The 13,130-nt window shown below is 38.8% G+C and overlaps 1 protein-coding gene across 2 annotated transcripts; it reads left to right on the top strand.

The window, feature by feature from the left end:
- Positions 1–3,680: 3,680 nt before the first annotated feature.
- Positions 3,681–11,493, top strand: timm17a (translocase of inner mitochondrial membrane 17 homolog A (yeast)). 2 transcript variants are annotated; one of them, XM_061687563.1, is made up of 6 exons: positions 3,681–3,731; positions 5,985–6,084; positions 7,457–7,520; positions 8,560–8,688; positions 8,803–8,913; positions 10,196–11,493. In XM_061687563.1, exons 1-6 carry the CDS (start codon positions 3,706–3,708, stop codon positions 10,270–10,272), a joined length of 507 nt encoding a protein of 168 aa, XP_061543547.1. In that variant the 5' UTR covers positions 3,681–3,705; the 3' UTR covers positions 10,273–11,493. The 2 variants fall into 2 exon arrangements, with proteins under 2 accessions (XP_061543547.1, XP_061543548.1); XM_061687564.1 differs by lacking the exon at positions 3,681–3,731 and adding an exon at positions 5,317–5,727.
- The last annotated feature ends 1,637 nt before the right edge of the window (positions 11,494–13,130 follow it).

Raw genomic sequence — 13,130 nt, 5'->3', positions numbered from 1 at the left:
GTTTTGTCATTTCCCAAACTTGGATATTGCAGCCCACTTCTAACTTAAGAAAACACCTTGCAGTAAGTTGCAGATGTTTTTGCTGTTGTTTTGGCTGTGCATATGGCAACATTAGCACTATTTTATGGTCACGAGTAACTGTAAAACATACATCTTCTCTGGCATGTTCTGCGCTTGCGCTCTCTCTCGTTCTCTCTCTGACATACACACAGACTTGATCAATAAGTCTGGTCCGCAAACAGCTTCTTCATTCATTCATTTTAGTGGATAAAGCAAATAATGTTTCTGTAAGGCCCAATGCATGTGGTCCACTTAAAAATGTTAATTGTGGCATGTGTGTAACTGAACATGAACATGACTTTGAGTTTCAGTTTTTATTGATTTCATTTAAGCTTTATTTAACCAGGTAAAAGACCAGTTAAAACAGAAAATCTCTTTTGCAAGAGAAGGCAGCAAGTTAAACGTCGAGTCCAATTCAGTCACATTTAAGTTTATTTCTGTTGTATATTTTCACCTCCCCTCTCCAAAAGATAAACAACTAAATCAGTGGAATTGTACAAATTCTAGGTCACATTAATGGTGGGAAAAGTTTTTAAATGATTTATCTTGGTCAAAATTCTTTTACAACACAAAAACCTGGCATTTGAACAAGAATGTGTATACTTTTTATATCCACTCCAGCCTTGTTCCTGTTTTCGTAATCTGCCTGGTGAGCCGACAGTATTGTGCTGTTTAACAAGTACAAACAATATAGTATAAGACCATTTCTTGCTGAATTTGGATGTTTTAGAATGAGTGAGATGATTCAGGCGGCACGGTAGAGACTGGTGAGCACGTCTGCCTCACAGTCCTGACGACCCAGGTTCAAATCCGGGTTCTCCGGTTTCCTCCCACATCTCAAAGTTTTTGAGTTTTTTCACTGAGTACTTTCTTACTCTTACTAAAGTAATTATTTGGAGGTCTACTTTTTACTTTTACTTGAGTCATATTATTTTAAAGTAACAGTACTCTTACTTGAGTTCAATATTTGGCTGCATTATATGCAAATTATCTTTGTTTTCCCATTTGGGTGACTTCTGAAGCAACATTTGCCACTGAGCACACCAGTCAGTCTCCTCACTTATCTTTGCACTGTCACAACCATTGGCCTGATCACTGACCTTATAGCAACCTTCACCGCATTTTAGATATCCATCCGCGGTTAAGGTAAAGGAACGTATGTGGTCAAAATAAATTATGTGAGTAATCTCAGTTAATACATGAGTAATGCTATCATTTTGGGGGGGGATTGAATGCTTCAACTTTGACAGCCCTATATAAAAGTTACAAAATGTGAATTTTTGGGGGGTAAAATGGGGATATATTTTTTTTTAATTAGAAAATAGGGTGTATAAATATAACCATTGGAAAGTGTTTCAGAACAATATTGTATGAAAATTAAAAAACATCTGAAATTTACATTTTAAAAAGAAAAAAGGCACTTAAATAAAACAATTGAAAACATTTTTTGAACAATTTTGGAAATAAACCAAAAAAGCAAATGTTTCTGTAAATTTTGGGATTGAACAGTTAAAAAAATATCCTATGTTCAAGAAAGTTTAGGAAAATGTTTGCATAAAAATGAAGAAAAAAATTCTAGAAATTGTTTGACAAAAAAAAAAAGAATGAATTGTAGATTTGCTTAGCTGTCAATGGCTATTATTTGGTACTTATCAGTTCATAATGGCACTTACTAGGAATCCACTCAGATTGATGTGATGTCATCCTATTTTGGTTTTCTATATATTTTACTAAAAAGCAAACAAATCTGAAATGTTCATTTTTTTATATGAATCTAATTTTAATACTTGTTTTCTATAAAAAGACAAAAATGAAAATTGTTCAGAAAGTGTTTGTATAACAATAAAAAACAAAATGAAAAAGAAATATACATAAAGTTGCTATATGTCATTCATCTTATTTACTTTATTACCTCAACCACGTCTGAAGGGCTTCATTCACATCTAATACTATTACGTTTATGTTTTTGCATTGTTTGTTTGTTGAAGGGAACAGGGTGGAAGCTGTCTACTGTGGCGACAAGAAGAACAGCAGCAGAAGGCCAGTTTATGTCTGACTTTGCACGGCCTCAGCCTCTACAGCCACGAAATGTCTATATTTGGTCATTTCTTCTATGGAGGCTCACTCTGCAATTCATTCCTTTGTGGTTCCTAATAGTAGGCTGCTGGCCAGTGAACGCCATCCGTCGTTGCACTGTGCCGACTGTCTGCTGTGTGCTGCTGCTCTGACCAGCAGCGAGGATTGGGAAGGAATGAAAACATCCAGGTTTCTGTCTGTGCGCTGTGACTCCAAGAAAATGCAGTCGAAAGTATGCACACACAAACAAAGTGGGTTGATGTAATTTTTCAATAATCCAGTATTATATGACTATTATTACCAGTCTTCACTCAAATGTCAAAATTTAATTTGTAAAGGCATTGCATGACTTATATTCATAAACCTTGGCATTTATTAATACCTAGTACTTCAGGGGTGTCAAACTCATTTTTGTCACGGGCCACATCGTAGTTATGGCTGCCCTCTGAGGGCCGTTATGACTGTGAGCCCATATAAAGGAATTATCACCTCATATAATTACATGACAAATTGATGTATAACTACTTTTAAAATCAGAAGCCTAGATAAAAAATTTAACTAGTACATTTTCTTTTTCTTTTGGATTGGTGACAAAAAAATGCTTGCGATATCTCATCGTTATTACAATAGAACACAATTAGCAATTTTGATTTGCTTTCGCGGGCCACATAAAATGATGTGGCGGGCCAGATCAGGCCCCCGGGCCACCAGTTTGACACCGGTGTAGTACGTGGTCCAAGAAAATAAATCCTTCACATTTAAATAGATACAAATATACAGATACAAATGGAGTGGAATTTACATGTTCTCCCCGTGCCTGCGTGGGTTTTCAAAAAAAAATAAATAAATCATTTGTAGGTTAATTGGAGACTCTAAATTGCCCGTAGGTGCGAATGTGAGTGCGAATGGTTGTTTGTTTATATGTGCCCTGCGATTGGCTGGCGACCAATTACATAGCAGTAACAATAATAATAATAAAATAATATAAATTTAACTGTCAGTGTATTTGTGTTATATTATTAATAATAATAACAATAATAATAATAATAATGATAATAATAATTTACAGAACTGTATAGTGTAAACATTTTTGTTAAATGTCATTTTTTTAAATCAATAAATAGGGGAATACTATATATCTAATAAATAACATGCCAATAATTATATAATTTGAATGACTGAAGACTGATATTGCTTTAAATTCAAATTTATAAAGAAAAATTCAATGAGAAACTAAATACAAACAAAATAATGGACACGGTACAAATATTTGTAAAATACTAATTAACTTTAAACAAGTTTCATGAGCGCTGAGAATTTATTTTTATGATTTATGGCGTGCCCTGCGATTGGCTGGCGACCAGTTCAGGGTGTGCACCGACTCTCGCCCAAAGATAGCTGGGATAAGCTACAGCACGCCCGCGACCCTAGTGAGGAGAAGCAGCTCAGAAAATGGATGGATGGATGTCACTGATTGTGCATTTTCCCACCATTGTTTGTGCACCTGAAGGCGGCATTTAACGCCTCATGTTTGCGTCATTACGTCAGAGGGAGCAGCAGAAGAACAAAATGGAGGAATATGCCAGAGAGCCGTGGTGAGTCCATTGGGGCAAAAATAATCACGTTATTGCAGCGTTTTCTCATAGCGCATTGCGTCACTGCATACGTAAGAAGTTACTCAGACGGAAATTGTGTGATTTTTATTTGAGTTGTATTTTTCACTGTTTCCCACGGGACTCAGCAGAAACCGGCTCGTTTACCCCTTTTAGCTCGGATGCTAAATTGCCGTCAGATTACGTTAGCCACACGACATCGAGGCTAAAAGCACGTTGTTGTGACCTTGCGGACTTTCTTATTCACACCACTATGTCATCACGCCATTTTTCACTAATCTCGCTCAGTGTTGTGTCACAAACTGGAATACGTAAAATCTTATACATTGAGCGCTTATATTGCCGTTTTTCGACCAGTGGAGGACGTGTTAGCTGTAGCTATTTGATGAGCTAACTACCTGTGACGAGGGGGACCTGATTGCACAGCATGACAAAAGTTGTCAGTCACGTTTTAATCATTATTTAACAGATGTGGCGGCAAGTAAGTAAGTGCAAGTTTTAATCTACAAGTTTTCCCACGTTACTGTGGCAAATACCAAGCAAGTCAAGTGAATGTGTGTATGTGCCCTTTCTAAAACAAAACAAATGGCACATTACCTTGAAAATTGAGATTTTTTTTTTTCATACGTAAACAGGCAAAGCTTGTCATCCCATCTCTCAAAATTGGTGACTTAAGTCGGGCACGGGTCGAATAATGAGATTCGAGTCCCCTACCTCTGGTAGTTAGTGTTGAAACAACCAAAAATGTTTCCACCTTTTTAAGCAGCTACATTCAACTGACATCGCATCGATGGAAGACGTGACTTAGGATATAATTGTCTTGCAATATTCCATGTTGACAGCCAAAACATGCTACTTGTGTGTTTGTGAATAGATATTGCTCTTTATACAGTGAACCCTAACCATTGACAGGGGTTAGGCATCAAGAACGAATAGAAATTATTTGCAAAATAATTGGCGCCTTCCCGTAAAATATTGAACAACATTTCAAACTCACCGTACAAAATTACTAAGTAAATGCACTGGCAATGTCATGTACATGCACATGAGGTGAAGACTCTCTAACTTCCACTAACAACCCAAGCTAAAGTTAGCTCCTCCCTGACATATGAATCTCGTCTCTGTCGAGATGGATCGCCTCAACATACTTCCTTGACACTTCTTACGGTACTTTCCTATTTAGACAAGGCTTTAGCAGGTTTTTATGACATTTAAGAGCGTTTCAAAAAGAGGACAAAAACCGCAAATAGGTGAGTTTTTCAGCGAATAGCTAGGAAAAGGTGGTACAGATGATGGATGGATGGGTTGATGGAGGAGGTGAGTTTGTGAATATTGAAGTATGCTGGGGATTACCATACTCCCATTATTTAAATACATATACATGTATATTTTAAATACAAACTACATTTTGTCTTTAGTTGGGCACTGACTGTACCTTAGGTGGTGCAGCTAGCTATGAGCATCTGATCAGCTGTTAACCTCCCACACTGCCAGTAGTGATCCGAAGCTTTCGCTGCATCATATTGAGACGTTTTTTTTTTTTGCACTGCTTGGCATCAACCCCACAAGGGGCCTAACCTGGCCTGTCGGAACGCTACCGGAATCTTCCATCATGCTGCTCTTCACTGTTAAGCTAGCCAGCCAGCCATCTGAGGCTAGCTACTCCTCTGCTAACGTGGCGCCTTGGAAGGAGCAGGGCGTTTTTGGGCGTTACAGAAACAGCACAAAAATATGCAGATAGGTGCGTTTTCCAACTAATGGTTTATGTTCGACGGAAAAATGTGCAAATTGGTGAATTTGCGAATTAAGGCTGCAGTGATGAAATAATTTTAGAATCGTGTTCTGTCGTATTCAGATGAAAATGGATTGTGAGATGCAGGTATTATTTTTGTCCACTTAGGCTCACCATCCTCACGTTCCACACTATAAAATTTGTGACTTTGAGTGTGTATGGCTTTAAAGCGCGGGACCTAGCCTGGTGAGTGACATGGCCATCAGCGAATGAGAGTGTAGATTAGGCTGTCTTATTTCTAAACTGAATTGTGCGTGCGACTGCAGTAACGTTGGTCTGTGTGGAAAAGTGATCCCTGCAAAGCTTCGAGGCAGAGATTTTGCTTAAATTTTTATTTTTTTGGTAATGGAATCATTCAAGTTGTTTGAATAATCATTGCAGCCCTATGGAATCTGTGATGGGTTACTATATATGGAAATGAAATCCTTTCTAAATGTTTTCAGTCCTTGGAGGATTGTGGACGACTGTGGGGGTGCGTTCACCATGGGGGCCATTGGCGGTGGAATATTCCAAGCAGTGAAAGGTTTCAGGAACGCACCTTCGGTAAGACCAGTCACAACACTGTACACAATATCATGATGGCAAGCTAATAACTTTCACTAGTCATAGCTGTCACACTGAAATAATCATCACATGAGCGTCATAGACATTGCTTGGTGGGATATACCGTCATTCTCGAATAGTGCCCTCCACTCTAGTTCATCTTAAATTGATTTAAAATGGTTCCAAGGGGTTTTAATAACTTGTCTGTGACATGCTTTCTTTAAAATACCCCAAGGATAAAGAGTTATAGCCAGTTTACAGTGAACAACTGTATACCCTTACCCATATGGGGGGAGGTAAGCTCCCTTATAGACAATAAAAGCATCTTCACGTGTGGAGGCAGCACTTCATACTTCACCAATGGGTTTATTTTAAATAATTGACTTATCTATCTATTTAATTTTTTTAGATAAATCGGATAAAAAAAACACTTTGATTTCCATTCTATATTCAAAAACAGGACATTATTTCAAATTTACAGTGTAGCAAATACTCAAACATAAAATGATTATAATTCATTGACTGGTTTGGTCCGTAACGTAGAGAAAGCAAGCAAGAATGTTGATCATTGTTTTCCAAAGTAAGAGCAGATGTTTGCAAATGTCTTTTCTTGGTTAAACTCAAACATAATCAGTCTGCTTTCATGGAGGACTACAGAAATCTGAAAATATTTACTGTTGAGAGGCTGCAATTCAAGGATTTGGAAACGTTTCAGTTAAACAAGGTTTGTTAACAACTAATTGATCATCTAAATACTTTAAGCAAATAATTGTACCTCTATACACTACACTGTGTGCATGTGGCGCATGGATAAAAAAAACAACAACAACAAATGCACCCCGCCACTGCATCAACAATTGCAGCAACATAACCATACAATCACGTTTAACAGAAGCTAACACAGGTAATACCAGTCTGGGCATCCTACAAAAGTCAATGCAGCTCTGCTTACCTTTTGGCTTTGACATGGCAGCAGGGGAATCTGGGTGTCTCTGTATGAGTGTTTCAGACCATGTAGTCCACCGACCGGAGTCTGGGCATTGCATGAAAGGGTCTCTTGATCTTCACCCAGCGTAGGCTCAAAATCATGAGCAGAAAAACTCGCCATAAGGCTGGGGTTATATAAATTAGCCAGCTTGTGACATCACAATGCGACACAATTTGGAACGGGTCACTCACAGACACATCAGAAATTGGTAGATCACGAATGATGTGCTGTTTTTTTTCCCCACACTTGATGAGTGGACAGACACTCCACATACACAAATATTTGTACACAAGTCTTTAAAAAGTAAATTTTTCCATGTGTCCCCTTAAAGTTTCTCCTTTAAGAGCGCTAAAGTTTTTTTTTTATTGTCACTGTGTTCTGCAGGGAATGAGTCACAGAATGAGAGGCAGCATGACAGCCATCAAGACCAGAGCACCACAGCTTGGAGGTAAGGTTTTTTTCTTGCGTTTTTTTTTTTTTAATATAGGGCCCGGCTGATTAATCGGTCAGCCAATTTTGTCGCTAATCATAATTGGCCAGAGTTTTACCGATTAAAAAGATATATTGTTACTTTCTCATGAATCAGTAAATGCTGTTCAGTGTTGGAGTGACTTATACCCATGTCCTTGCGCCATTTGTCCACTTGATGGAGCTCTGACACCATTTGATCCAATAAGGATCTTTCATGAGACTGGCGTGTTGTCCTAGTTATGCTGTGGCCCGTGTGCGCCGGGTTACGTTCGTGCTGCAGAATCACTTAACATGATATTGCTTTTACAGTCAAATCTTCTGCTTCTCACCGTCAGCAACAAATGGAGAGGGAGAACAGTGTATAACACGTTCTTAAATCCACCATGTATAACGGGAAAGTTTTGTGTATGTTTCACCGTTTGTGGACAAGCAAATTTCTGACGGGAAACTTTGTTTGCGGGAAACTTTTTTTAAAACCAAATAAGAAAAAGATAGGCTCCCATTTCAGTTCAAGTCTCTTTCTGTATATCACATATTTAAAATGCAACTCTGTCAAAGATGACGTGTTGACATCTGAGAAAGGCGTCGCTGGTTTTTATTTTGAAATCACGGCAAAGAAAATAATGGAGTAGAAGAGATGTGATTCAATGTTAAAGGGCATCTGTTTTGCCAGTAACTTCACTCATTATGTTGCTCATATAATGCGTACATTTGTGGCCTAAATCTAAATATACATTCATCAGTTAATGCTTTTGTTGTGATGTTTTTGTGCTGGAAAATTCCTCTCTGTTGTAAACTTAAATAAATAATAAAGGACACAGTATAGAATAACAGTCACATGTTCATCTTGTAATCAATTGTTTTGTTGTACATGTTAAGGGACCAAAAAATAAGTTATTTTATTCATTGTATTTTTTTAATTAATCAGCCGATAAAACGGTTATCGGATTTTTATCTGCCGAATATCAGTCAGGCATCTACGGCCGATGTAAACATCTTGTTTGTGTGGTCTGCAGGCAGCTTCGCAGTGTGGGGAGGACTCTTCTCCATGATCGACTGCGGCCTGGTGAAGGTGCGTGGGAAGGAGGACCCCTGGAACTCCATCACGAGCGGCGCCATGACGGGAGCCATCCTCGCCGCCAGAAGTCAGTCACAAAGTTTTTTAAAATGTTATGACTGAAGTTGGCCTTAACACACACACACACACACACACACACACACACACACGTGGTCATGCCATTAACTATCTCTCTGCGCAGATGGGCCAGTGGCCATGGTGGGCTCTGCGGCCATGGGGGGCATCCTGCTGGCCTTGATAGAGGGCGCCGGGATCATGCTGTCTCGATTTGCTTCGTCACAATTCCCTACAGGTATGTTCGTGCGCCATTTATTTTATTGTGAAATCATTTTTGTTTTTTCTGTTTTAAATTATCTTATGTTTATGGTATAGCGGTATCGAGACTTGACACCGATCTGATCGGCCTGATCAGTATCGGCCAGTAATTAGCATTTTATGCTGATTCGGTTGATCGGTTTTGTCATTCGCCGAGCCGATCAATGATGTCATTGCTCTGGAAAAGACATTTACTCTGCGTCGCCATTGTGTCCAGTATATTTGAATCCAAAAGTTAGTTTATTTGTGTCTTTTGACGCAGTACTATAAATATCTGACCACCAATAAAGTTATTTAAAAACAACATGTCGGCGGTGTGTGACAGACAACACGTTTGAGACAGACATGTAATGCCTGGATCAGACTGCCAGACATATTTGGTGTTTCACGATTGGACTATGTCAGACTTCTGCAATAAAATCTTGTATTCCGATACCACCGCATCCCATTTTTTACGATCACTGGTCTTAATCTTGTCAATTCAAACACGACCGGATGCACTCGTTGCCATGGCGATGACGGCAATAATGGATCACGGCGTGTGTTTATAAGAACAAAATGGGGAAAAGCGTTTGTTGGTGGTCACCGGTGCTTGGGAGAGGACTTTTGTTTAAGGCTTGAGGTATGTTCACGTACTTTTAATACGATACGGCTCGCAAGCAGGCAACAAAACGTTATGTAGCCGAGCAAGCTAGTGCTAGCACTAACAGTTGTAAGCGAACATGCAGGCGTTCTGTTGAATCATCCTCTAAAGTTTTGGTGTATCTTATTATTTTTGGATTTATATTTCATCATTTTTTCCTGTTTGTTGCGGTTTTTTTTTTTTCCCTTCAAAACAAAAAATTCTTCCCATCCCAAAAAGAAAAATCAGTTGAAGGGCTGACAAAGTACATATAACTTCACCCATTTGTTTTTAATATTCATGGTTCCTAAGGGTGTGTTTTTAGACTTATTTCATTCCTTTCTTTTTCCTTTATTTGTCATAGAGAGACAGTGTTTATGAATGAACATTTTAACAATAAAATGTAAATGCACCCAATTCTAGCCAAAAGGCTTCATTTCAATTGGTAGTCCCCCTGCCAGAAGTAGCATGGCAATGAGACCTGTTATCTAAAAGCAACAAGTTACAGAAAAAACAAAAAAGAAATACACGTACCTTGTTTAAAAAACCGTAACATTAGACATTAATTTATAACTAATTTCCATGTAATTTCAACATAGGTAACAAACATCTGGATTTGCGTGTACGTGTGTTTCAGGGCCTCAGTTTGCAGAGGAGCCAGCCCCCACCCCCATGCCTTCCGCCCCCTTTGGAGACTACCGACAATATCAGTGAGAGGATCGGTCACCTCTCGCCCTTCTTTGGCCTTTTTTTTTTTTATTTTTTTATTTTTTTTTCCCCCCTGGAGTTAAAAAGTGGAGATGACACACACATGCACGTACCTAACCATAGAGACAACTACACCCCCTCACCACCACCACATGATGAACTGAGACTGCACAGTGACATCTTCATTTTCATACAGAATACACACAGGTCGTTGTTTTCATACATGCAGTGGAACCTCCAAAAGGGGAACACACAAAGACAAACACATCCCTTTTTGGGGACTTTTTTTACATACACAACAAATGATCTGGCCCATTTGTCCCGTTTTAAAAATCCATTGTGGCTATTAAGCACTAAAGTCCACTCACCCCATGTGCTAATCAATAGCCGCTATGCTATTTACATTATATCTGCCTGTTGTAAATTTTGTGAATTGTATTGCTCCTGTTGTATTGAGCAGTCAGACGCTTTCTGATCCATTATATGTGGTGAAATGGAAAGCACAGAAAATAAACAAATGTGGCAAGCTTTTGGTGCTAGGCTTTAGCCCCAAAAAATCAATTGGAGTAAAAATGATGGTATTAAAATAATAAGGGACATAATTTGTGTATGGAATGTAGTGAGCAGCGAGACACAGCCCTATGTCACGGGAAGTTCCATTACTGGTTCTATATTTACCAACGGTTTCCACTGGTTTTGTTTGACTTTTGAGGCACATTTTTCCACAAAATGTTGGTCTAACTCGCGTTAATATTTGGAGGCTCCGCTGTATTGTGATTTCTGCTGTTTTAGGTGTTGTTTTGTCATAAATATCCGTAGCCCAGTTGCTGCAGATTAAGGCCAGGTGATCTGGTTGAGTGTTGAATGCGGCGAAAAACCACACAATGTGGTTAACTAATGTTAATACTTTAGTGTACTGTATATACATTTAAAGGCTCGCCCTTGTATTTGCTCATTTGCCTTAAATTGAACACATGCTCGAGCTTGCTGGGGGCCTCTTATTCCAGTTGGTTTCGTGGGGATGTATTTATTTTTACAATGTAAACAGGCAATGAAGTGTTTTAGGCAGAGGATCTTTTTGCATTCAAAACACAAGAGACGTGTGGGGGAAGGCATAATCGCAAAAGGCACTGCGATTGAATGGAAGAACTCATTCAACGGGACTTTAATGTATTCAATCTATATGAGAGATTGTATTATAAGACAATAAACTGAAATGTGTTTTAATGTGTGTTCTTCTTCAGTATGGTAGGGACAAGGTTGCCTCCAAATTCCTCCTGTGAGTGGAAGATGATGTAATTGAAATTGACCACGAGAGGGCAGCCGTCGCAAACAAAACTTTTGCATGGAGTCTTTGTTTTACGGAGAATTTGTACTTAAGTCAGAGCAAATCGTAGTCTATCACTAACCTACGCTAAAGCAGTACTGAAGTCATAATTCCAGTAAATTTATGCATTATGTATGCTTTTGTAGGCTATAAGTATAAAACAATCACATGGAAAAACAACATGTACGGCAGTAACTGATTATGCCTCCTGGAACCGAACTGTTTTATTCAAACACCGTACAATACACAGATTGACAATGTGACAAGATTTCCCAAAAATGACACTGTCAAATTGCCGAGCATGATTGAAATGCCTACTTCTACCTGAGTACAAAATTTTGAAAATCGGATGATGGGTTCCTGAAAAATGTAGTTTCTGTGTCTGAAGGGGGGAAAAAAAGCCTTTTTGGGGACAATTTTGTGCTATATGGCCTCAATATATAATGGCCTACATTTTCTGGTCAAAAAATAACACCGTATCAGAGTAAAACTTTATAGCTTCATTATTTTTCAACATATCGTCTCAGCCATTTGGTTTCATCCGCCACGCCATGAACCCCTTCTCTGATTGTCATACAAGTTTCAGTTAGAAGTCCACCAGTAAGATCGCACGGGAAGCAATTCCGAGGCTTTCTCCAAGTCGACTCGTCAAAATTACTGTGATGTTTCAAACCGTGTCATTTGCCCTAAAAAATATTTCCTCCGGAATTTATTTGTCATGGAGGATTTTAGAGGGGCGGCACGGTAGCAGAGTTAACTGAGATAGGCACCAGCAGGCCCGCGACCCTAGCGAGGATAAGCATGGATGGATTTCGGAGGTGTTTACGTTGCTGTGGCGGTGCACGCACACACATACACACAACTGAACCACAGCATGAGGAAATTGATCATCATAATGTATGTTTGTATTGTTTTGGTGGAGTTACTCCCTTCAAGTCGACTTTTTAGCATGTGAAACATATGCTCAATAGGGTTGAAGTCTGGGAATTTGGACTTGTATATACCAGTACTGTATATATCAGTAACCTACGCTAATGCAGTAATAGTCATGATTACAGTAATATTTGCATGAAAATTACTGCTGTGTAGGTAGTTCATTGCGGTCCCTTTGTAACCTCGAAAACAGGGAGTGTTGTAAATCGAGAGGATCGTCTGTAGTTTTCCTTGTAAAAAAAAAACAGGAAAGCAACATTAGACTTCAACTTCACATCGTGATGATTTGAGGTCTATGGGCTACCCCAGACTTCTGGAGTTGGTTAATAAATTATATTTGTATAAAAATACTTGGTCTTCTCCTTTCACCCACTTCCTTTTTTGTCCCACTTTGAGGACTGCTGACTGATTTCACAATAAGAAAAATACTTAAATGTGTCATAGCGGCTTGAGAGCAACTTTATGTGTCATATGGACACGTCTTGACTATTTCCCCTAAAACAAACTAATTCCCCCTCACAGTATCTGACTTGCAAAAAGCAAATGCTGGGTTTTATGTAACTAGCAGTGGAAACAGTCAACCACAGAAATGCAACATATTATA

The sequence above is a fragment of the Phycodurus eques genome, chromosome 10 (genome assembly GCF_024500275.1).
Source record: "Phycodurus eques isolate BA_2022a chromosome 10, UOR_Pequ_1.1, whole genome shotgun sequence".
Taxonomy (NCBI): domain Eukaryota; kingdom Metazoa; phylum Chordata; class Actinopteri; order Syngnathiformes; family Syngnathidae; genus Phycodurus; species Phycodurus eques.
Note: the sequence above shows the minus strand (reverse complement) of the source record. Positions and strands in the feature narration are given on the sequence as shown.

Bases quoted from the DNA above. Each gene is read 5' to 3' on its own strand.
- timm17a (XM_061687563.1), top strand. From the start codon at position 3,706: ATGGAGGAATATGCCAGAGAGCCGTG. The intron at 7,521-8,559 runs GTAAGGTTTTTT...TGTGGTCTGCAG, and splicing joins CAGAGCACCACAGCTTGGAG to GCAGCTTCGCAGTGTGGGGA. The intron at 8,914-10,195 runs GTATGTTCGTGC...CGTGTGTTTCAG, and splicing joins TTCGTCACAATTCCCTACAG to GGCCTCAGTTTGCAGAGGAG.